The sequence below is a fragment of the Etheostoma cragini genome, chromosome 2 (assembly GCF_013103735.1).
Source record: "Etheostoma cragini isolate CJK2018 chromosome 2, CSU_Ecrag_1.0, whole genome shotgun sequence".
NCBI classification, from domain to species: domain Eukaryota; kingdom Metazoa; phylum Chordata; class Actinopteri; order Perciformes; family Percidae; genus Etheostoma; species Etheostoma cragini.
In genome coordinates this window covers 27,564,805-27,589,671 of record NC_048408.1, presented here as the reverse complement: position 1 = coordinate 27,589,671, position 24,867 = coordinate 27,564,805, and the positions used below count along the sequence as shown (strand labels likewise).

At 41.3% G+C, this 24,867-nt stretch overlaps 1 protein-coding gene and 1 long non-coding RNA gene across 2 annotated transcripts in view; one reads left to right on the top strand and one right to left on the bottom strand.

Annotated features, from left to right (window-relative positions):
• Positions 1-18,472, top strand: part of LOC117952283 (protein phosphatase 1 regulatory subunit 29-like) — a 66,119-nt gene extending 47,647 nt beyond the window's left edge. The window contains exons 2-5 of the mRNA XM_034884428.1: positions 10,332-10,852; positions 12,748-12,897; positions 13,752-14,746; positions 15,254-18,472. Coding sequence (XP_034740319.1) covers positions 10,661-10,852; positions 12,748-12,897; positions 13,752-14,746; positions 15,254-16,841 — 2,925 coding nt within the window. The 5' untranslated portion in view covers positions 10,332-10,660 and the 3' untranslated portion in view covers positions 16,842-18,472. The remainder of the gene's footprint in view (positions 1-10,331; positions 10,853-12,747; positions 12,898-13,751; positions 14,747-15,253) is intronic.
• Positions 1-24,867, bottom strand: part of LOC117952644 — a 148,599-nt gene that overhangs the window by 7,358 nt on the left and 116,374 nt on the right. The gene's annotated exons all lie outside the window — the stretch shown is intronic.

The following is a 24,867-nucleotide window of genomic DNA, read 5'->3' as shown; positions in this document are numbered from 1 at the left end:
CATAGAGGGCTGTTACTTCAACACGCCTGCTGAGTGGAGCTGCAGGGGAGAGCTTCTGCATGAATTTTAAAAGTAATTAAGGCACAGAGGTATAGAAGACGTGTACATGCACATGCACAAAGACACGCAAGCACATAAAGAAGTGTTGGTGGTAACTGTGGGCATTTGGATTGAATGCATTCACTGCTGCACCAACGTATCTCACACACAGGCAACCTTCTGTCTATACTTGTGAGCTTTGCTCTAACAAGAAATCAGAACACAGGCCTCACAAATTGCTGTTGATTCTGTCATTTTGCAATGCTGCAAGCTAAGTTTGAGACAGATACCTCACAATGTATGCCAGTATCAGACTACATTCCATTTTTCATCTTTGGAGATAATCATTGTGTCTGTGAACCAATCAGAGCTTGCTTTCTTCACAACTTTGATGACATACAGTACATCGGAGCAGAGGAGAGAGGGGATAACCTCACTGTTCTACCAGAGTGGTCCAACATCGCCCCTATTTGGATTTGTCATGTCATGTTTGTGCACTAAGGGTGCTCTGTGCTCCAATGGGTCAACGTCACGGAACACAACGTAGAAGTTGTCCAACTTGGCAAGAGAAGGGAAAAAATTCCAACAGGCATTGTCGTCAGTCATTCCAGTTGCTGCATTTGTCACCTTCCACTGTCATTGTCACTGCCCAATGTGAGGAGAGTGCAGATTTGAGTCACGCATGCTCAGATGTAAACGGTTTGCGGGATAAAGCGTCATAACCGATGAGAGTCGAGTCCGACCGGCTCTGGTCGAGTGCAGATGTCAGTTGCGCATGCTTAGATTTAAAGGGTTTACAACATAACTGTCATACTGAAATTTGTGAAATCCAATAATTTTTCCAATAGTTTATCCAATAATAAACTAAAAAGTAATAAACTTTTCTTATTACAAACAATAACAGGAGATGGGAATAATTTCAGAAACATTGTAGCTATCTATGATTGTTTGATTGCTAACGTTAGCTCAAAACGCCACTTAACTGACAGCCTTTGTTGTTTTTGATTGCTAGCTTCTAGCAATACTAGCAGTCATTTCAAAAGCGTTTTAGCTGCATTGACATTACAGAAGTCTCTCGTTAGCATCTTACATGCTACTTGTTGCAAAGTGACGCATGCGCGACTCAAATCTGCACTCTCCTCACATTGGGCAGTGACAGTCACACACACTCAAACATAACAAAACAAGCATTTGTCGCATCTGAAAGTTGTTTCTGCTTTTGATGCAGCATTCCTATTGGGTTCAGGCCAATTATCAAGAAATGTTGTGTAAATCAAGTAGTAACCCATAACCAGCCCTTAGAAGCAGTAAATACCCACCAAGGTATGCCTTTACAAAAACTTCTGTCACCATTACAGTGTAAAACTCAATTGGTCCTCACAAAGATAGATGTAAAAGAGCGTGCACACATTGTATAGTAGGATGAAGAAGGCCCTGCCTGCAGTATGTTCTTTTATGACTCATACAGTCTTTCCCAAGTTATTGAGGAAAATAGCTTTGGGCATGCCCCTGGGTTGAGTTTATGAGAACACAACTAAGCGTGGCTGAGCCTCATCCAGAGAAACAGCAGGAACATCAGACTGTAATAGACTCCCACTGGGACGGTGGTAATCTAACAAGCCCAAACAACATCCGCATTTTTGATTATAAGTGAAAAAGCAGAACTGCAGCCCAGCACTAGTTAGGGCTTTGCCTCAAGAGCTCAGATCTGACAAATTTTTTACTCAAACAGTGTGATGGCAGCCTCATAAAACCCCTTGCTCTTTCGGCTCTTTTGTATGTGACCTCTATGCACATAACGTGCTGTGCTAAACATTCGTGCTTGCTTCTGGAGGCTGCTGAAAGTTGTTCTTGGAAATTTAGGAAATCACTGACTGGAGTAAATGAAGCAGGTTAAGTTCAAGCGTGTAAGTCAATTACTTAAATTGGACATCGGTGCCAAAATTGGTGATGTTTAATAGTCCATCCAAGGACTTAAAGCATCAGTTCATCACAGCTTTTTTCAGTATTTCCAATGAAAATATTCCACAGCGAGATGGGTAGACCTCCCACGGGACTGGGCAATGGTTTCAGGGGAATTGTTCAGTTGTTGATGCAGCCTGACCTAAAACTTCACTGACTCAAAAGCTGTGGTTTCCCATGATGCTCCTACTTGTCTAATTTGTCTTGGTAAAATCCACCAGGCTTTCACAGAAACACAGCAAATGGCTGAAAGCACTCAGCGGTTGAAACTTCCTTTCTGGTCTGCTCTCCCTGTGGGAGTTTTTCTGGCAGACAGCCAACATATGTAACATACACAAAAGTGGAGAGAGGTCACTGTACAGGAAAGAACTAGAGAAAGAAAGATGGGAAATGTTGAGCTGGGATGGAGAAGCGTGTGGGTTGGAGAGAGAGGAAAAGCAGAAAAGCAGGAATTACATTGATCAAAGTTGCTATTATGTCAGTTGTAAACATACAACTGCTCAATTTAATTACCACAATGGTGGAAAAATGCATACCCTTTATTTTGGAGTATTGTTAGAGGAGGGGTTTCTTAAAAAATGAACCTGTAATATTTTTGTATTCATGCTGCAACAATTTACTTATTGTCATTAATTGTAATTAGTGTCAATTATGTGTTCTTCTTCATAAAAAGAGCAACTGTTTTTCCATGGATCTTTTAAAAGCAATGACCGTTGACCACCCATTCATGTAATTGCAACAGAAACCAAAGAGATAGGTGACAATGCAAAAGTAAGAAAGCCAGGGACACATATTTAGTGACGGAAAAAATTAAGTCATGCAAGAATGGAGACTAACAGGAGACTAAGAGAAAGACATGAAATAAATGAACCTGAGAGAATCCGAACGAGACATGTAAAGAGAGGGAATATGTGCACAGGATTTGAAGGAACCGTGTAGCCGCTTCATGAAAGCTTGGAAGGAAGAGAGAGAAGAGACAGGAGCGTGGAAAATGGATTTGAAAGAACAGTGCTGCAGCTTTGAAGGTAGAGCAGGCAGGCAGGCTGGTTGGCAGCCTGGGACGCAAAGATAGCACTATCAGGCCTACTTCTCAATTCTCAATGACTGACTAGCCAACTGACTGGCTTGTTAGCCAATCAACAGATTGACCCGCTGTCTGTCTGACTAGCTACGTATTTGATTGGCTGGCTGTTGGGCCTGCTGACGCACTGGATTGATTGTCTGGCTGGCAAACTGGGAGGCTCTCTTTTGTTCTGACTGACTGACTGGTGACGGATTTCCTAGATGGTCTGTTGGATTTCTGAATCACCGGCTTGGGTGTCATGTTACTTCGCACTTGGCGCTTCCCTCTATCTGCTGTCTATTTTTTTGTTGCCTCCTGTCTATCTATCTGTCTTTCTCAGTAGAAAGGTTCATGACCTGTTCCCCAGGGTAGCTCTGCTACTCTTGTCTTCATTGATGTTGCTTTCCTTCAAATGTTGCTGCTCAGACTGGGCAGAAACTGAATTTTGAGCAGCTTTTACCCTAACTTTAATCTATAGTAAGCCCAATTTTGGCCTTTAACTTAAAACCACATCTTTATGACACTTAAGAATCATGGTTAAAAGGTCTGGTCCCCAAATAGTTAACCTTTAGTTTTGGCAATCAAAATATTACCTTAATAGCAAAATCTGTATGTATCTTTTATTTATATATATATTTACACAAGTTATTTTAGTAAATGTTGTCAATTTCTTTATCCATCCATCCATCTTCATCCACTTATCAAATATCGGGTCAGGGGGGCCGCAGCCTCAGTATGGACTCCAAACTTCCCTTTCCCGAGCCACATCAACCAGCTCCAACTGGGGGATCCCGAGGCGTTCCCAGGCCAGGTTGGAGAAGTAATCTCTCCACCTAGTCCTGGTTCCTCCCCGAGGCCTCCTCCCAGCTGAACGTGCCTGGAGCACCTCCCTAGGAAGCCACCTCAACTAGCTCCTTTTGATCAATTTCTTCAGCTTTAACTTAATTTTAAACTCTCTGGAAACCTAATTAATTTTTCTGTCAAATTGTGCTGTCAGTCAGGCCCAATAGCTGTGTGATGAATAGAACCGGTGGATAGAGTTAATATGGATATATATTATATAGATAGAGTATAACAGGATATATAGCTACAAAGATATTAGAGTACAGGTGACAGACGGTAAACCCCGCCCCCTCTGCCGGCAATTTGATTTCACCCTGCAGCCCGGTCTGGAAACCTGCACGTTTAATTCTCCTGCTATCCAATTGCGTACTGTCATTTGAACTACGCCTGTTGGTCACGCTTCTTGTGCAGAGAAAATACAGAGCAGACGCCTCAGACCAGCGCTCAGTCTCAAGTCTATTGAGCTTGGCTTGGTCTGGTCATTGCTTCATGAATCTCAGCGGAAATAATTCACCATTCGGCTATTTGAATGTTTAATGCAGACAAAATATGAGTAATTCCCTAATAATTTTGAAGGTAATTGTCATAAATACCTAACCAATCATGCTTAAGAGAAACTGAAAGGTTTAATTGAAGAGGCTCCATGATGGATTATGGATTATAACATTAAGTTTTATAAATATTTTCAGGGTTCCAGCAGATGTATCCTAATGACTTTAACAAAGTCTTGTTTTTGGTTTTAGTTGAAATGGCTAAACAACTTTTTGAATACACACACACACACACACACACACACACACACACACACACACACACAAACACACACACACAGCGGCAATCTATGTTGTGTGCCTGTTTTGGCAATTAACTGAGAAAGTACAGTTTTTCAGATTTATGTTCCTTTTTTGCAGAAAAAAGAAAAAAACGCTGCTGCTAACCATTAATTGAACTTTCCAACCCTCATGTTGATTAAACAATGCCTTTGAGGGTGTTAGTATTCATTTCTAAAATTGATATTGTAGTTTATGTGCGAGCCAGCGTGCCTATTCCACCACAGAGCCGATCATCAATTGCAAATACAAAGTGTAAAGGCCTTAATTACCCATGCACACTGACTCCCTGTGGTATCTTTGGTTAAATCAACACTTGATTGAATGTTGAGAAACACATTTAGTCATTACAAATTACTGATGATTACTTTCAACCGAAATCTGAGATCTGTATTTTCCAATGAGGACAGACACCAGAAAAACCAGGGGCCCTTCTCCCCCTTTTGGGCTTACTTTGGGAACTTTGCATTTGTTTGCGTGACCCGACATCATTAGTGTTTGTCAGATGCAAAGCTTTAATTAAAGCCGAGCTATCAGGGACATTAATTAAACACAAAGAAAGCCTGGTTTGGAGAAGAAAGGGAGGGGGAAATAAGGCTGTCTCTTCCTCTGGCTTCTTGTCAAAATAAAATCAATGGCAAGCATGTGATAAAAGCAGCGAGGAGGGGATGTGGATGCAAACAAAAGGTGTCAGGTTGTGTTTTGGCGATAAAGCATATTCATTTGTGTTTCTAGTTGAAAGGCAGCCGAGATAAGCAGGCTTAAAACAATGTCAGCAAAGTAAAGAAAGGGACAGTAAAGAGGAGAAAGAAGGAAACGGATGAAAAGGAATACAGACACAGATGGAGACTCACCCAGATGTTAAGATAGACTGGAAGAGTGTGGTCTGGATCATTACAGCATTATAATTATATTAACAAAACATTGTGCTGGTCTGAGCTGTTGTGACTGGACACTGAAAACTAGCTTTTAAATGAGTCTTGAGTGACTCGTCTTTATTTTTTGCAGACCACAGTATGCACCACGTCAGGGTAGCAGCCATTTTGTCAGATAGATAGATATGCAGACGGTAATCACAGTTATGACAGTATTTTTTTTTTTGCCTATATATTTTCTGCCCTATGCACAAACAAAAGATAGTGAGGATTGTATCACTACACGATGACACTAGGCTTTGAGTCGTCTTCAAAGTGTGGAAAGAGAAGGAATTTCAAAATAGGTTGATAAAAAGAATGATTATGATCAATGTTCAAATTGTTTGATATATAATTCACTTTGCTTGCTTCTTTTCATCACAACGTGCCATGACCTAACAATCTCTCACACACACACACACACACACACACACAAACACACACACACGGCTCTACGCAGCAGTTAAATCAGTGCAATAAATCTGCTTCAGAGCTGAGTACATAACAAATGATTAATGAATGAGTTTTGTAATTACTAAGGTGGAAAGAGGTTACTTGAGCTGTTTTCAGAGCTGAAGATGTGATTGCTTTTTTCGTAAGTGTGAGAGTTGTGGGTGGACCCCCGTAAGGAAGACAACGGTGCTGGGTCAAAGGCAAATTGAAGGCCTGGGGTGAAGTATTTGGATTGTCAATATCAATTTTATGGAACAATTTGAAGAGAGGACTGAGAGCTGCTGGGGGGTGTGATGCAGCAGAAATGAGAAGTGACTTGAAGGCTAATTGAGGTACATGTCAGGTCAGTGGATGAGAAGAAAGGCAAGGAGGAGGACAGGCTGTTAGGGATGGGCCAGTTTAACAGATGTATCCAAAGTTGGCTTCCATTACTCCTGGCTAGATTGGTTTGAACCTAGTCTACATTATTCCTCCGGATGTCTCTCTTTTTGGCTGGACGTACATTACCTTCTTCTATTGTGATACTTTTTGCTGTGTTACTGCTTATGGCATGACATTTTGTCAGAACCTTTCTTTTTGGTTAACATTTTTAAATCCAGTGTTTTTTATACTTTTGATTGATTCATTTTGCGTCCTCTGGACACCTTTGTGGCAAAAATGTACATGTCCAAAAATGTGATTTTAAATAATCTTTTTTTTTTTTTTTATTATCTTTTTTTCATAAATAACTTCTAACTGGCTCAAAACTACATAACATTTTCATGATTGTAACACTTTAAATGCCAGTTTAATTCTTTGAAGTAATTATTATTTGTGAAAAACCCAAAAGAACATTAATTAGTGTGTGTGTGTGTGTGTGTGTGTGTGTGTGTGTGTGTGTGTGTGTGTGTGTGTGTGTGTGTGTGTGTTCGTGCACATGTCCAACACATGTCCAACACTCCCATATTGTATTATACGGACGCTTGTCCAGGTGCCTTTGTCGTGCCTTTTTTGTTGCATGCAGATGCGGACGGCCACTGTGCAAACGTCCGTATTTTACGTGTTCGGATTGACTTGTTGGCATGCGTGTGTGTGAGAGAGAGTTTGTTATGAATCTCTAAGCAAGCGCTGTTCCTTTTAAAGGTGAAAAAAGGGCATCTTTTGAAGGATGCATTTCATATATCTTTGAAGAGGTGCTTGAATAAAAACATTGTCTTCTGCCTTTTGTTGTAAAAACAAAAACAGCTAGTAGTGTGTTCATGCAACTGGCCGCTTTCACAGCCAAAGATAAAAGTGCAGCTTGGCTGAGGGGTCATTTCATTAGTGAGAAGACTCCAGGTCTTTCTCCTTTCTGCTCAACTAATGAAATGACCCCTCAGCCAAGCTGCAAAGAGAAGGAGCGAAAATGAAGAGGAATTTTAGTGTAAGAGAGGCTTTAGAAGTGGTCATGCAGCCTTTATCTGCCAGCAAACTGCAGCACTTACCTGAAAATGATGCAAGTTTCGAGAGGGAGTTGGACACAAAATGGTCACTGGAGTCGTCCAATTCTGTGAGTGCCTCTAACCCTTCCTCTGAAAGTGGAGAGGACACTGAAGATCATGTCCATCCTAACAGTGAGTGGACCTATTGAGACGCTGCGCTACATTCAAGCACCAATCGGCATGGTTCCAGGGCCCACAACATATGCCGGATCAAACATCCACGATGTGGCATCCTCTTTCGACCTTTTCTTCCCTCCTGACATTATCCTGTTGATTCAGCAAATGACAATCCTACACAAGAGGCAATCAATCTCCGGATGGAGTGATGTGGATGCTCAAAAGATTGGAGCATACATGGGACTTCTCATCCTGGCAGGTGTGTACCAGTCTTAAGGGGATTCTACCTGGAGCCTGTGGGATGCCAATAGTGGGAGACCAGTTTTCAGGGCCACCATATCCCATAAACGATTCGAAATGATAGGCGTCAGCGTCCAATTTGACGACCGACTCACCCGTCCTCCACACAAGAAGGGCAAGTTTTCTGAATACTTTCCGCTTTTAGAGCTCTGGAGATGGGCCAGGGAAAGCAAGTCATCTTGGACATGTCTGAGGGGAACAAGGGGGTCACAATTGCTTTAAAAAAATTAAAAGCTCCTTGTTCAGGAGCTTCTGAGGAAGAAAGTTGCCCTGGTAGGGAACATCGGGTCAAACCCCAAACCCCCCAAACTGAATCAGGGACTTGCTGGTCTACTGCTGGAAATGAAGTAAACTAACCACACACACACATTGCTCCATAATATAACTGGCAAAAATTCAATAATTTCATGCATCGGCCTACACAGGGAAAATGGTTGAATCTAAATGTGATACAGTAAAAATGTCAAGTATCACCACTTTACTTCAAAATGAAATGCTGACATTGTGGAATGCAAGGTTTTATACTTTAAAGGCAGTGAGATAAAATCATGGTTTTAATGGAAGTCAATGAGGCATTTTATTCCACGAAGGTGTCCAGAGGGAGAATCTGGCACTCCATAAAAATATTAATGCAATCAGATCAATTTTGTTGACAATCTTTGACATATCCAAGACTCTAATCACCACCAAAGCCCCGTTCCCCTACAATTTATTCTATGGAAAATAATTAATCTTCTGTTGGGTTTTTCATAAATAATAATTACTTAAAAGAATTAAACTGGCATTTAAAGGGTTAAACCCCTGAAAAATTATTGAGTGTTTGGTAGTTTTGAGAAAGTTAGAAGTTGTTAATGAAACGTATGAAAGAAATCGGAAAAATCATTGATGTGTGATGATTTAATAGATGTTTTTGCAGGGAGTATCTGGCACTATGTAAAAAATACTAATGCATCAAATTAATTTAGTTGCTTATCATTATAAGACACCACCAAAGCCCCATCTCTATATTATTCAACATATGGAATAAAAAAAAACCTTTTGTGTTTTTTTTTTTTAAATAAATAAAATACGTAAAATAAATAAAGTCGCATTTAAAGGGTTATAATCCTGATTGAAATGATTGAATGTTTGGTAGTTTTGAGCAAGTTAGAAGTTGGTTAAGAGATGTATGAAAAAAAGCAGAATTGTTTTTGTGTGATGATTTAAAAGCAGTTTTTGTGTGTGTACATTTTTGCCAACATGCCAATGAAGCAGATCGTGTTGTTCTCCCATCCCCGGCATGCTGTGTGTACTCGCCAGACCTTCCTCCACAGCGCTGTGGAGGAAGGTCTGGCAAAGTGAGACTAGGTTGAACCATGTCATTGTTTTATTTCTTGCCGCAGGTTAAGTTTTCTTCACCTGTCAGAGACAACCTATAAAGCACAGAGAGAGCTTTATTTGGAATTGATACGGAGTCCTCAAGAAGAGTCTGTTCCCCAGTTGTTTTTCTCACTATCAGTTCCCTGTCATTCATGTTGTGGCCAGATAACTTTTCCCTTGGGAGGGAATCCAAAACTTTGAAAACAAATTAAAAGAGTCAGAGCTGTGGTGATGAGATACATATTATTTTATGCTGGATTAGAGCCTAATCCACAGTTAATCCCCTGAGAAAGGTAAATAGCTAAATGTCAGCTAGTATCCTGTTAAAACATGCAAATTACAACAGCCCCGCTCTGTTTTCCACTTAGCCCATCTTCCCGTTTTCACCCTTATATAACTGCAGCTATTACATTTTTATGATTGTATTATGAACGTAAAAGTTGAAATAATAGAACGGCAGCTGCAAGCTGGTGAACCTTGTAAACAATGACAAACCCAAAGACAAGCGTTGTTGCTTTCATAATGTTGGCAATTTCCATTTTTATTGGTGCATCATATGCTAATGTCTGAACAGAAGAGCTGCAGTTAGTTCTCATATGAGGCTGTTATTTTCATGAACATGAATAATTACAGAACATAAAAACCCTGGTTTAAATAAAAAAGTCAAAATATATTTTTCTGGGCTTTATTAAGACTTAACAAAATAATCATGGCAGTTAATTGATTTATTACTGTGGTGCGTAATCTTGAAAGGATTGGGTGGCATGGGTATTAGGTTCATATACCACAGTGCTTTTAGAAACGAGACCTACACTCAATTAATTCAAAATCATCTGGGGGTGTGTGAACTGGATAACAATTTTCTGCATAGTTTTAATCATTTTGTCATTATCACTAATAATGTTAATAGTCTGCCCCCCCCCCCCCCCCCCCCCCCCCCCCCCCCGCCCCTCTCTCTCTCTCTCTCTCTCTCTCTCTCTCTATTATCCAGGCCTTCTACCTTTCTCTGAGAGGGAGTATTTCCTCATCTGTGTTGGCGAGACGTGAGGTTGTCAGGGGCCATGAGTAGCTGCTGGGGTGACAGTCTCCAAAACCCTTTGACGTGGAACACCTAAGATGGGGACAGGACTTGCTGCCATGCTGCAAGCTCAGCTCTAATCACCGCGACGACGCCCTTCCGTTCACCTCTCTCTCTACGCAGAGTTAACCTGCTTGCCCCTGACCTGCAGTCCTTTTTAATTTGAAACTGCTACTCGCTGCCTCTTCACCTTCAACTCCTATATTTTGCCTCTCCTTTCTCAAACACTCTTAATCCAAACCATGGCCAGCAGACTCTGTTTGTCCTCCCTGTTTCTCTCCCTCCTGCTCCCTGCACTGTGGCTCCTCCACCTGCCTGGCATGGTGAAAGGCGACTGCTGGCTGATAGAAGGGGACAAAGGCTATGTTTGGCTGGCTATCTGCAGTCAGAACCAGCCTCCATACGAGACCATCCCCCAGCACATCAACAGCACGGTCAGTAAGAACTATCCATCTGTACGCCTTTTATACCGTGGTGGAAACATAGGGGTGTATATCACACATTTTATCACAATATAATATAATGTTGATTCTTTGGATAAAGATACAATATTTATGGATATCACAAAAACTGCCGTATTACAATTTTTAATTGATTGGATTCAAGGGCCTGCAATACGGGGCAATACATAAGAAGAAAATAAACACAATCCGTTACATTCATATACACAGCATTTACCGGAGGATCGCTAGTTCAAGTACCAGTTCGGGCCAAAGTACAGCGTGCTGGACCGCTGAGAGCACTGGTCCAGCACTGCAGCCCACTAACTCTGACTTCTCTCCATTGGTGCATGAGTAGGTTGGGAACATGTGTGTATTTCAGGCCTATGTGTAGTGATTTCTGTAAATTGTAATTTCCCCAATGGGGATCAATAAACTGTATACAATTATTTACTTTTTTATACCTAGAATGTACGTTATAGTTAAACACATACATAAACTGTTGTGCTGTAAGCATTGTGCCACAAGCCTATTTTATTTCACAGGCGCAGCTGTATCGGCAAGAGTGTAAGAAACAGAGTCATTTTGTAACAGCTTGGGAACCATCTTCTGTAATAACATTATGAGCTAGAGGATCAGTTCTTTTTTTACCAAACTTAAACCCCTTAAGGTTCTTTCCACCATTGTGCTGCAATAACAGGCCTGGAAGCCAGCCACCTCTATTAAACCAGATATATACATATATATATTTATATACATACAGTATGTCAGTGTAAAAACACATGGCATTATATAATAAGTAATGATACTGGCTTTTGCTGCAAGTCAAATCTTACCTTCTCAATCAGTTTGTTTGTGGTTCATAATAATTTGTTGATTAATTCTATGACAGCGATGGTAAAACAGTATTCATTACGTAATTTAATAAATTTTTGATTCTTCTGTCCAATGATAGCAACCATGGCAGCAATAATATCTCAATTGTTATGTGGCTGTGATGAAATCATTAAAGCAAATTGTTGCCAAATAGGTTAAGTTGGTGACACAGAAGACATGCATACACCAATTGTTTTATGTCGCTGTTTGTGGAAGTATTGGCTACTCAACTACTACAAAATCTCAAGAGCAACTAAGAGGGGAGCCGCTCTCCCGGGACAGACAGATGTCATGTGTACAGAGTAGAAAACAACATCATAGAATTATAATAAAGACAATGAATGTGAACATATATATAAAAAAATGGATCAAGGGTGATGTCAAGCCGCTACTGTGTCACCAAACAGCTAGAGCTTGAGACACACAACCTCCTCTTCACTCTGTATACTGGAAAGAGGACATACTACACATGCTGTACACATCCAAGAAGCAAAACTGAAGCACATCATACACACAGATACGAGACTGGAAGAAATACACAGGGAGACAGAAAGAAACAAGAGAAACATGTTCCAAATCCAACATGTGGACTGAGGCAGAGAGAGAGAGAGAGAGAGAGAGAGAGAGGCAACAGTGGGACATTTTAAATATAAGTGTTTCAGGTATTTCAATTACTATCTGCAATTTGCTTCATTACTGATGAAAACCAAAATATATTACCATTGGGTGAAATATTAACAAGCAACAGCATTCCATTTCTAGCATCATTTACCACTGCTAGATATCTCAGGGCGGAGGCTCAGCTGCTTGCAAACAGGCTGTGATTAACTAAATACATATTTTGACCAGATGTATAACTGGGAAAATTACTCATTAGACAGCAAACTTGAATGTTTTGAGGAGTAATATGCTCTTGGCAGATGTTTTTGGCAAAGCGTTTAGGTTTCTCCTCTATGGCTGACAGAGGGTACAACACAGCAACTGAAAGTCATCCACTCTCTTGTCTCCCGTAGGTTCATGACCTGAGGCTGAATGAGAACAAGCTTAAGGCTGTGCTATTTACCTCCATGTACCGCTTCACAAACCTTACAGACCTCAATCTTACCAAGAACGAGATCAGTTACATCGAGGATGGGGCCTTTGCTGGACAGGCAAACCTACAGGTCTGCAGCCAAGAACACAACTGTTTGCATGTATTTGTTTATCTCTAATTTAAAATGATAAACATGATGTTCTTAATGCTCATACATTTCTAAAAATGTGATTGAATAAGTGTCTGATGCCTCTATAATCAAAATCTCATTTAGAAGTCCTACACTTTAACAAATTAAACTTTAAATTTACAGTAACTTACTGTCAACAATTGGCCAGCAAGTTACTGTGAATTCTTTTTACAGTAAAGGTACCGTACTTCCATTTACAGTATTTTATATATTATTGTAAAATACTAAACAATTAATCACAATATAAGATAAAAAAGTAAAAATACAGTAGTTTACTATTGACTACGGTGATTTTGTCATGTCGACAAGGTTGTGATGTAAACTTTACAGCATTCTACTGTAAAAATCATATACAGTAGTGTTACTAAAGTAAATAACTGTAGATTTCACAGCCATTATTTACAGTGAGCTAAAATGAGGGTGGTCATGGTCATGTAAACTGATCTGAATATAGAGCACCCCCCCAAACCACCATTAAATTGAGATTGGATTTATTAATATATCAGTTTTTCTTACACAACGCAGTGCAAACATTTTTGAACAAGCTGAGCTTGGAATATATTTTGAAATCATCCAATCACAAACTCTAGTTCTGTCAACCTGTCCATAGGTGGCTGTTGAAAACCTTCTAACTTATAGAAAGCAGAAAAGTGCCTACATCATGTGTCCTGATAAAACATACCCCATGGATTTAAATTGCATTCCTTGAAAATATTCCACACCAATGATTAGCAATAGATTTGTTGTCATGTTTATTAAAAATGCCAAGGGTCTACTCTCTTTTTCTGTCTCAGGTTCTCCAGCTGGGCTACAACAAGCTGACAAACCTGACTGAGGGCATGTTGAGAGGTCTCGGTCGGATGCAGTGCCTCTTTTTGCAACACAACCTTATTGAGGTCATTGCCACCAATGCCTTCTGGGAGTGCCCCAGCCTCAGCAGCCTGGACTTATCTTCCAATAAATTGGCCCGTCTTGACCCATCTACCTTCACTGCCCTCAACAGGCTGCTGGTGTGTGAGCTAGCAGGAAACCCGTTCCACTGTGGCTGTGAGCTCTACAGCTTCCTCACCTGGCTGGAGGCATTTAACAATGTAACCCACACCTATGACCGCCTTCAGTGTGAAACTCCTCTGGAAATGACTGGTTATCCACTTCTGAGCCCGCTGCCCGGACACGGCAAAAATGCCCGTTACACTCTTTTATCAATGTGTCGCGATGGTGTGATAATTCCAGGGATGACCTCACAGACACCAGATCAAGATGGCTCAGGTATGGGTTTGGACAACCCAGACCAAGGTCTCTACCACCAACCAACCATATCGTCCACTGCAGACCCTACCTATAACCATCAGATTTCCATGAAGCTTCAAACTGTCTCCCTCTACACCGCTTCTCTAATGGTGCAGATCCCACGGCCATACAGTAAGATGTACATCCTCTCCAAGTACAACCACACGTTTGTTGAAGATATCAAGCCCCTTAAAAACAAAAAGGAGGTACTCACTTTGGACAAGCTGAAACCTCACACAAATTACACTTATTGTGTTGCTTCTGCAAGCAAAACTCAGCGCTACAACCACACCTGTCTGACCTTTTCCACGCGAGCTATGGGGTTAGAGGACCAACGAACCGATCCATCCACAACTACCCACTACATCATGACCATCTTGGGATGTCTGTTTGGCATGGTCATTGTGCTTGGATTAGTCTATTACTGTCTCAGACGACGACGCATCCAGGAAGAGAAGAAGAAAGCTATAAGTGTGAAGAAAACTATTTTGGAGATGAGGTACTCATCATCTGTACTCACTTATGTTTGCTAATGGAAGTCTTAAGGGCCACATAAGGACCCTTTTTCATGTCAATGAATAGAGATAGTGACTGCATCTGAGATGTTTATCCACAACAGAAATGAACACTACTGTTTGTCCCTTGGGTAAAATTGATTTCTTTGGAACAATTTCTGCTAAAGGCATTAGTTCATTAGTTGTTTTGATTCAAATCCCGGAATATCTCATTTATTCTAACTAAAAATATTTTCCCAAACCATATTCTTTGTCGAGGCTTTGGGCCTTGCTATTTTTCATAGTGTCTTTTAATTAAAACAGCTATATTCTGTCACCCCATGGCATCACTAAGAGGACATATAAAATTAAATTAACTTTAAAAAAAGTATTAGGTACAACTGCATTTTGCAATCATGCTGTTAGTATGATGTTCATGATGTACACAGTGTGAGATCAGAGAATGAAACTATGTGTGTTGTCTGTGTTTAATTGAATCTGTTACTCTTCAGGTATGGCCCAGAGGCGGCTGCGGCAGTGGCCAATGACCCGGGTGCCATGCAGCGTCTCCAGGAGCAGGCTCACCACCAGCACCACCATTCAGGAGGAGCAGGAGGCAAGCTGCCCCCGTCTGCCACCTCTAGCACAGGCATGCTCCATGGCTCAGCCAACACCAGTTCTTCTCGCCTCTCCACACTGCCGCAGGTGGAAAAAATGGCCACTGCTTTCTCTGAGGCAATGGGTGGCAAGGGCAACTACATGGATGTGAGGACGGCAGGAATGGCAGGGGAAGGCAGAGAGGGAGGGGTGGGATCTGGAGGAGCAGTGATAGCAGGGGAGGTAGTTGTGGATAGGCGAGGTGGCGCTGAGAATGGGATAGAGGCTGGGGAGGATTCGGATGACGACGGCCATGGCTCAGCGTCAGAGATCTCCACCATTGCCAAGGAGGTGGACAAGGTGAACCAGATCATCAACAACTGCATTGATGCCCTGAAGCTGGATGCCTCTGCTAATGTTGTAACCACGGCTGACAATGGCAACTCTGTTTCCTCCTCCCAGCCACCAACTTGCATTGCGTCCCTCCCCCGCAACCTCCTCCCCCTCTCTCCAGGGCACCCTGGAGATCAGATCATGGCTTCTTCTCCAAAGGTGCATCTAAAGTCTCACCCCCAGCCTCATCCTCAGCCACATTCTCAGCCACATCCTCAGCCTCATCCTCAGCCTCATCCTCAGCCTCATCCTCAGCTACATCAGCCGCCTCACCCCCCTTCTATGGCCCCAGTGCCCCTGGTCATGCCCTTGTCTGAGCGGCCAGGCATCAGTGGTGGGGGGTTCCTCTCCCCTCCTTACCGTGACCCACCCCCAGCCAATGCAGTGCGGCCCCTTCAGAGGCAGTTGAGCGCGGACACTGCTGTCGTGAAAAACCGTGGTGTCCCCGCTGTGGGATCTGTCAAGAGCAACAGAGTGTATAGTGTTGATATCCCTGAGCAGCGAAGCGATCCTCCCAAGTACCCAACAGAAAAAGGTAGCCCTGTGGGTTGTGTTGGAGGGGGTGGAAGTGGAGGAGCTGGCGGAATAGGAGGCTGCAACGGCAACGGGATGGGAAACATAAATGGTGGTGGGGTGAGTGTAAATGGGGGTGGGATGGGGTGTAATAACGGGAGTGGAGGTGCGGTGGTTGGCCCTGGACAGCAGCAGCACCACTTGGAAGTTCAGCCAGACTACCACAGCTCCGAGCACCGCCACTCTTTTCCTGCACTCTACTATGAGGGTGGCAACGACTCACCCTCACAGGCCCAAAAGGCCTCATTCCTGAAGCCACTGGGCCGCACCAAGAGGGATGCCACATCCACCTACTCCCAGCTCTCACCTTCTCGTCACCACAACTACTCTGGCTACTCCTCCAGTCCAGAGTATTCCTCTGAGAGCACACTGCGGATCTGGGAGCGATTCCGGCCTTACAAGAAAAGCCCCAGAGAGGAGGCCTCCTATATAGCAGCAGGCCACGCCCTGCGTAAGAAGGTTCAGTTTGCCAAGGACGAGGACCTTCACGATATTTTGGACTACTGGAAGGGGGTTTCTGCCCAGCAGAAGCTGTGAGCAGAGGAAGCTAAGTCGAATGTTGTTTGGAAGATTCAGAAGATGGATCCCAACAGCAGACTAATGAAGGGGAATACGTGTTAATGTAGCAAGATATATGATATTTCCTGTGAGGTGTCAAGAGACATGGGTCATTTCCCTGGGTGATATTTTTTTATTGATTCTACGATAATCTATTGGCATTTTAAGAAGTTGTTTGTTTTCACAACAACACTAAGTAGTAATTGACAAGAATCAAGCTGTTCAATGGACCACCTTATACTGGGCACTTTAGTCCTTGCAAGCTTTCGTAGCCCTGCTGAATCCTTACTAATGAGCAGAAAAGAGGTGGAAACAAGCACCTCTACTTTTACCTGTCTTTTACCTCAATACTGGTACACTGTAGCTCGGTTATTTCACCAGAAGCAGCCCCATTCATGACTTAACCCCCCCCAGCTTCTAATCCCATCAAACCACCATTCACACAACAATCATTCCACTGCACCTCCAACACCTGCTCTCCTATAGAAGCATCATTTAGGCAGATAATGAGGGAGGGAGCAGGATGAGGAATTAGGTGCATTTGTTTTAGAGTAGCCTGAATATCCCTCTTTGGGGGAGGACATTAGATGGTACTTATCGGGCTAATTGTTCTTCCTGGCATTTAGCCAGTGTAATAATAGGTCGGGGAGGATGCGTGTTGAGCATGCTTATCGATTCAAAACACCTAACTACATATGTTCAATGATGTGTGGGCGTGTATACATTTTGTGCATGCTGGGGTGATGATTGTGTGTGGGTTGGAGAATAGGGTTGGGGTTGAGGCTTTAGTAAAGTGGATGGCTTAGTAAAGATGTTTTGCACATAGATGTACGCCCAGTTGAGGAGTTGTGTATGTACATACATATGTGTAGCCCAGCCTGCTTTTCAATATAGATAAAATGTATTAAACCCCTTAGAGATTGGCAGGCACTTTTGTTTCCTTGCCCATTTCTTATTTACAGGTGAGGCGTATTTCTTTTTTTTTTTAAAGACATTTTTGAGAAGGGAAGCTATGAGGTTGGAAATTTACATTTCAGTAGTGCAAGTCATGCAAAAATTACTTTAGGGTGGGTTGTGCGGGTTGGCAAGACAGATGGTAGCTCCTATGTTAAAGAACACGGTAATCACATTTAGGAACAAAGGCAGATTGAAAGCAGGTTAGTGGTGTGCAACATGAGGCTTAACATGCCAACGTTGATGAGACAAAATAGGGTCCTTATATCAGCTCAAGGCGATATAAATATGTCATATGTTCCCTGCACTACCCAGTGAGATACAATGGATAATAAGCAGAGTGAAGGCCCAAAGAATACTCTGCTTCAGTCTGGATGGCTGTCCACTCACTATACACTACTGGTCAAACGTTTGGGGTCACTTACAAATTTCCATTTCACTCCATTATAGACAGAATACCAGCTGATCTGAGTGGGGGGCTGATCTTTATTGATCTTTATCTGATCTACATTTCCCATTATCAGCAACCAATCATCCAATGTTCCGAAGACACATTCTGTTTACTAATCTGATATCATTTTAAATAACTAATTGAGAAAACATTGGAGAACCCTTTTGAAATTATGCAAGCACATAATCTGAACTGCTGCCTTTGTTAAAAAAAAAAAAAAAAAACTCAACTGATCAGTGCTGGTATTTTGTTTAATGGAGTACAGTGGAAATTTCTAAGTAACCCCAAACTTTTGCCGGGTAGTGTACATGATGCTGCTTTGCTCTGGGCTGGAGCTTGCTATGAACCAAAGTGCCCAAAGTGAGGTATGATTTCACAAATTTATAATTATATGTATTATATTTGGCTTTTCCTTTTCAAACGGTTAATAGAGAATAATGTAGCCGCAAGGATTTAAATTGATTTATTATTTAAAATCCGGGTTTGACTTTGTGGGTGTTACAATGAAAGGTAAACAAAAGGGAGCAAGGCTTAGTATTATTACATACCAAACACAGACATGTTGTCATGAGACACTATCTCACTCACTTTATGCACAGAACATTCTCATACACAAAAGACACAAATTCTGACGATTGTAACCATATACTACTACTTATCCATGTAAATTATTTTTTATGCACTCCCTTTGCATTGACATCCATTCTGGGAAAATGTCAGCCGGTCTGTATAGTCAGTGATCCTTTTTTCTGCCCATTCGTCTTATCCTCGCCACTGCCATCCTGACCTCTCTTTCTCTACTCTGATACATCTCAATTGAAAAGGTATTAACTCTGTTTTAAACTGTCTAATTAATTCATTCTCCTCCATGTTTTTCCCCCTGCCCGCCACCTCCGTCTAACTTAATGGGGTAAATTAATGAGTAATTTGCAGAGGTTGATGTCGTACCATCGTCTGAGGTCAGAAGAGCATGCTGATATTATTAACTCTGCCAGACTGGGGGCCTGATTGAAATTAATGACGGCTTTCTTGGTCTGCCTATCTATCTTCTATCCCTGCCTCCCTCATCAGATGCACAACCAGGAAGGGTCCTCAGTAAGACAGTCTTAAAAAAACTAAGGTCAGATTTATGCTGATATAACCTCCTGGGCATTATTGTTTATTTCAGATTGGTCAAAAAGGACCAGTCTATCAGGCCTGGAGGTAATGAATTTCTATGGGATTTTCCAGTGGGTTAACTTTGATATCATTGTTTTGACAGGTCCAGAATTCTCTTGGTGTTCAAGGTGTGCATTTGATGAGGAAAGGGAAAGCCATGGGTGGCATTTACGCCTTGACCTATGAAGATCTCTGTCTACAGAATTAGGCTCTATTCAGAAGTTAGAAGATAAATCAGTTGGGAAGTAACAGAAGAAAATGAATCTGCATAAAGAGTATGCACATTAGACATTTTACCTAAAGAGTACACTCTATTGCTTGAGTAGAAAGTAGTTCTAGCAAAAAAAAGATCACAGCAAAAAGTCTGTTACCCTATGTAACAAGGGTATTATTTTTTTAATTGTGGTATGTCAATGCTGTGAGCAATAAAAACAAATTAGCTTCACCTCCACTGTTGGTGTGGTGGCAGTAATGTTAGACAGATATCTCAAAACACAAATGAAACAAAAACTATTTGAACAGCTAGATACCTCGAGGCAGAAAACAGAAAATAGGTTTTGTACTTTGGGTGAGCCAACCATTTAATTATGGCGTAGTGATCTACCCACTGTTTTTGCTTTTGATATTCCATTGTGATTCCTAGGAATAACGAGTTTCTCTCTACTCTCTATGTCATCTGTGGCAGCCAATCCAATAGACCCACTAGCATTCACAATGGGATGTCCAAGGCATGCCATTACTCTGCTATCAGATCAATATAACTTAATTTGGGCGGGTGGGACCAAATAAAAAAAACAAAGCAAATTCCCGTGGGCGCTCACTTGGACAGCTTCCATTTTTTATAAAGAGCCCAGTTTTCTATTTTGGCCTATTGTTCAAATTCCACTGGTAGCTCCTCTACGTTTTAGGTCGAAGGAATCACCAATCAATTAGTTTTAGATTAGTTCTGCCGGCTATGTAGAGGTGGAAGCTTTAAAAATAATGGCTTCATTTGGAAAAATGGGTGGAATAGAGCTGAGGTGTCCTCCATATACCCTCAAGGTTTCTCCCTAGATGTAAGGAATAACTAGTTATCACTTAATGATGTTATTCATAAGCACAGTGTCCAATTGTCATCATTTGCTTGATATCATTAATCATTCTGTCCAATGGCCCATTGTTCTTATTTGAATATACTTATTTCATTGTTTGCAGTTGCTCTTTAATTCACTTGCTTTCCAAATAGACTTTATTTTGCTCTGCCTTGTTTGTGTGAATGCACATATCACTCATATAATACCTTTCAGTTTGAACATACAACCGAGCCTTGCTCCTCTTCCTCACTTGATATTTTTCCTTAAGTATGTATTCACCCACAGTTGAATCATCTATGTTATTTTTAGTTGACAGCAAGGTTTTTGGTCCCCTTACAATGAAGGGTATCTGAGTCCAGTCCTCAGTGGCCACAAATTGAGACTGACGGATGTAAAGATACTGTACCTTAGGGATTGTATGTGTGTCTTATCTCCAGTCTGGCCAATTAACAAAAATGACAAATGTATGTGGAGGAATTCCTGAAAGTCTCAGGCGCCCAGAAAAAAACTTCAGGAAACAATTGAGATGGTACAACTTGTGGCAGTCTCTGAGGAGTAGAGATAAACCCTTTCTGTCCAGAGCTGTGAACCCCAGAAGTACATTGGAACTGGTAATCGGGCACGGTGTCTACTTTGGACAAAATCATAAAAACCATTTACTGGGCCTCTTGTTTTCCCAAGTTGGGGTCACAGAGAGTCTAAGTACAAAGATATCTGAGTTAAGATTATAGTCTTTGTGATTAATGGGGTCTTTGGGCGGAACCGCTCTGATGAATAGGCAACAAGCTTTTTAATAATCTAAGAACTAGTGTAGATAGTTTCTGTACGCCACAAACTAATTTATGGTTATTTTTCACCGCTCTAGACAATATTGCTGGCTGCCTCGGGGACTCATTGCTACACAAGTTTGGTTTCTCATTTCAGTTTTGTAAGTATTTTAGGTTTGGGCTTATTGAAAATCTCAAATTAATAGTTACGGAAAGGTATGGAACAAACCTCTCGATTTCCTCCCTTTAGAGTTGTTGCTCAGTGCAAACCTCTTGCAGAGAAACGGTATACTTGCAATGGTTCCCTGGGAATGGCAGTGAGGTCTCTTTGCTCCTGTTTAATTAAACTTTTAAATCCATACAAAAAAGGTCTGCATTGGAAACATGGAATTTGTTTTCATGCTGTAAACATTGAAACACTGTTTAGATAGAGGCTGGCTTCACACTTGCAGGTGTAAACCCAGAAGCATTCCTCTTCCTATCCCTTTATGCCCCTTTCTCCTTCGCCATTAACAAGTTAATGGTACTTTTGTACCGGGGCTGTGAGCAACATTTTGTCACTTCTCTTGGACTTTAATGTCAGTGCAGAAAATAGGAGTCTTGGGACAAAAGTTAGACCAAATGTCCCTAGAATTTGAATCTCCAACTTTTCCCTGGTACATCTTATCTTTATGTCCCCTTACAAAATTGTGCATTCTGCTAAACAGAACAATATATTTACGTTGTAAACATGTAAAATATAATACCTTTTTACATCAGATACATTTCAGAAGCTGCAGTTTGGTGCAATTTGATATTGAAGTATTTTTCTGCTGAAGTACGACAGGGTGGAACTGCTTCCGACTGTAGGGCTGAACAGGGCTATCCGGGGCTTAAATCCCAGTTCATCACAGCTACGCCTTATAAATACAATAATAAGGCAAGCTGTTGATCATGTTAATCATTATAGTCCAGGACCAGTAGAATCAAAACAGTATTTTCAGTTTTTCGTTGTGTGGCAGTGCCATGCCCATTTTAGGATGCAGAGCTGCTGTAATTATAATACAATAATCTCCTTGGCTGGGCATAATCTTGTTAGGCAGAGCCAAATGTTTAGGAGGGCTTCTTTGCATCGTCTCAAAGTCAGACCTTCATTTAAGGCTGTATACCATGTCCAGAGTCTGAATTTTAATCAAATAGATCATATGATTGACAGTTGTTGTTGGAGGCAATGTGCTGACTTGGAGAATTTACTGTTTCAAAGGCTCAGATGAGAGCACAAGTAACCCCCCCCCCCCTTAAAAAAAGCACATGGAGAATAATTACAGAATAGGTTGATATAACACAACATTGAACTAATATTATGAGTATATTATTATATTTTATTATATAACACAAACTGGTCAGAGTCAGTGTGACTTACATTGTCTAGTTTGCAAGTCACACCAGCTATACAGGCTGGCTACCTGGCCTGTCATTCTGTTAAAATTATGTCATGGTTACAAATTATTTTTAAATATTCATTGGCTACCTCTGATAAGGAGTATATGCTTTCAGTTCAGTTTTTTTAATGTTTTAAATATTTTGTAATGTTGATATATGAACCATTTTTCAAATTATTTTCTAACAAATTCCTGCACTGCACTTGGACAGAAATATATTTTGCTACAGATTTGGGTCAGGACTCTACAAAAATAAGAATTTCTTCAACTATTCTCATATTACTACACAGAAGGAGATATATTGGCACCTGTATGCTTTCATTGAGTACTTTTAAATTTGTTTGGCTCTGTCTAAAGAATTTACTTTTTTTCCCTTCTGAGATTCTCTGCCCTTGAGTGATATGTTTGTATTTAACTGAAAACTACACAGGAAATTCTGCCACTAGCCCCTATAAGATCAGCTTAGCACACATTGGCCCTGGATAGTTTCAACGGCTCTAAAGAGGAAGCAAGACTGTGGTTTTAACTGCACCGATGCTGTCTGTCTGCTGTTGAGGTTGAGTCGTTAACGTGTTGAATCAATCGCGGGTTGACCTGATGTGGTGATCATTTGACTCATTGTCAACCGACTGACAAAGACTCGCAGCGGGAGTTCCCTTATGAATCTAACATACAACAAAAGCGGAGGAGTTTCTACCGGAGGCCAACTGTGACAAACACACACACTGACACAATCACACACACGCACAGACACTAATGTAGAGAATCAATGAATATACTGTACGTGTTTGACTAGATTAGAGTTACACTATATGGACATGAAATGTGAGAACACACACAACATATACCTTCCAACGCATAACCGAGTATTCATAACACACGCACACACACACACACACACACACACACACACACACACACACAAACACAAGGTATGGACTGAATATTTCTGTCCATGTTTACAGAAACAAATGGTCTTAAAGTGCCAAAACGGCGAGGTTAATGTGCCGACGGTAACCAAACATCTGTAGAAGTGAATTTAGTGTCTTTACAGGCCTAAAAGCCTAAGTGTCATTTTTTTCTCTCTGTTTTTGTTATATATTCTCTGTATAATTTATGCATTACCTTTCTCAACTGTTTGTAATTGTAGTGTTCCAGTTCTCATGATTCCGTTCTACTCTGTTATCTTTGTATATGTTGGAATGAAACTGTTTACTGTGAATGTCATATTTGGAGTTCTCATGGGTTCTTCTGATCTGTCTGACTTTAAAATTACAACTCGGAGTAGTCACCTATGTTCAACTACATATTACAACAACTGAAGCAGCCCTTTGCTTTGCTTATACACCCATATTTATATGTGAATATTCAGGATTAGATTCAGTTTAATTTCAGCCGAAGATGTTTTTTCTTCCGTTTCATGGATACAGGCAAAACCATCCACACACACACACACACACACACACACACCCTGAGAGCTGTGTTGAAGAGCTGATAATATGCCTGTCACTGCTGGCCTTTTCAAGGACCTTGTTTTTCAGGATAGGCAGAGAAAAGAAGAAGAAAACAGCGGGAGAGTTTTAGTGTGTCGTTTTGGAAGATTGAGCTGGCTCTTCTGTAAGAATTTGCATCATCCTGTGTGTGTGTTTATGTGTGTGTTTCTCAGTACTTGTGCTGTGTGTGTGACAGCGTTCATGTGTGTACACGCATTTTATCTGCTTTTAAATAACCTGTCGGTCGTACGGTGCAGCTTTGCATGACTGCGTCCTCAACATGAGACATGAGTGTGTGTGTGTGTGTGTGTGTGTGTGTGTGTGTGTGTGTGTGTGTGTCTTTGAAGATTTTTTTCATAAAGGTCTGTTCTGTCGCTTGGCTGAGGCTGGGTATCTGAAGCATTTTCAATTAATCGGCCTTTCAGTATGCAGGGCTCATTTACTTGCTTGCTGTTATTCCCTGCCAGACACACACACACACACACACACACACACACACACACACACACACACACACACACACACACTCACACACACACTCTCACTCACTCACACTCTCTCTCTCGCTCTTTCACACAAGCATAGATTATAATTACATGCTGCCCATTTCATACACACATTTCATTGGCACGTATGCAAACAATCAGCCAAACACACGGTTGTAGTGAAACACTGCCATGCCTGAACA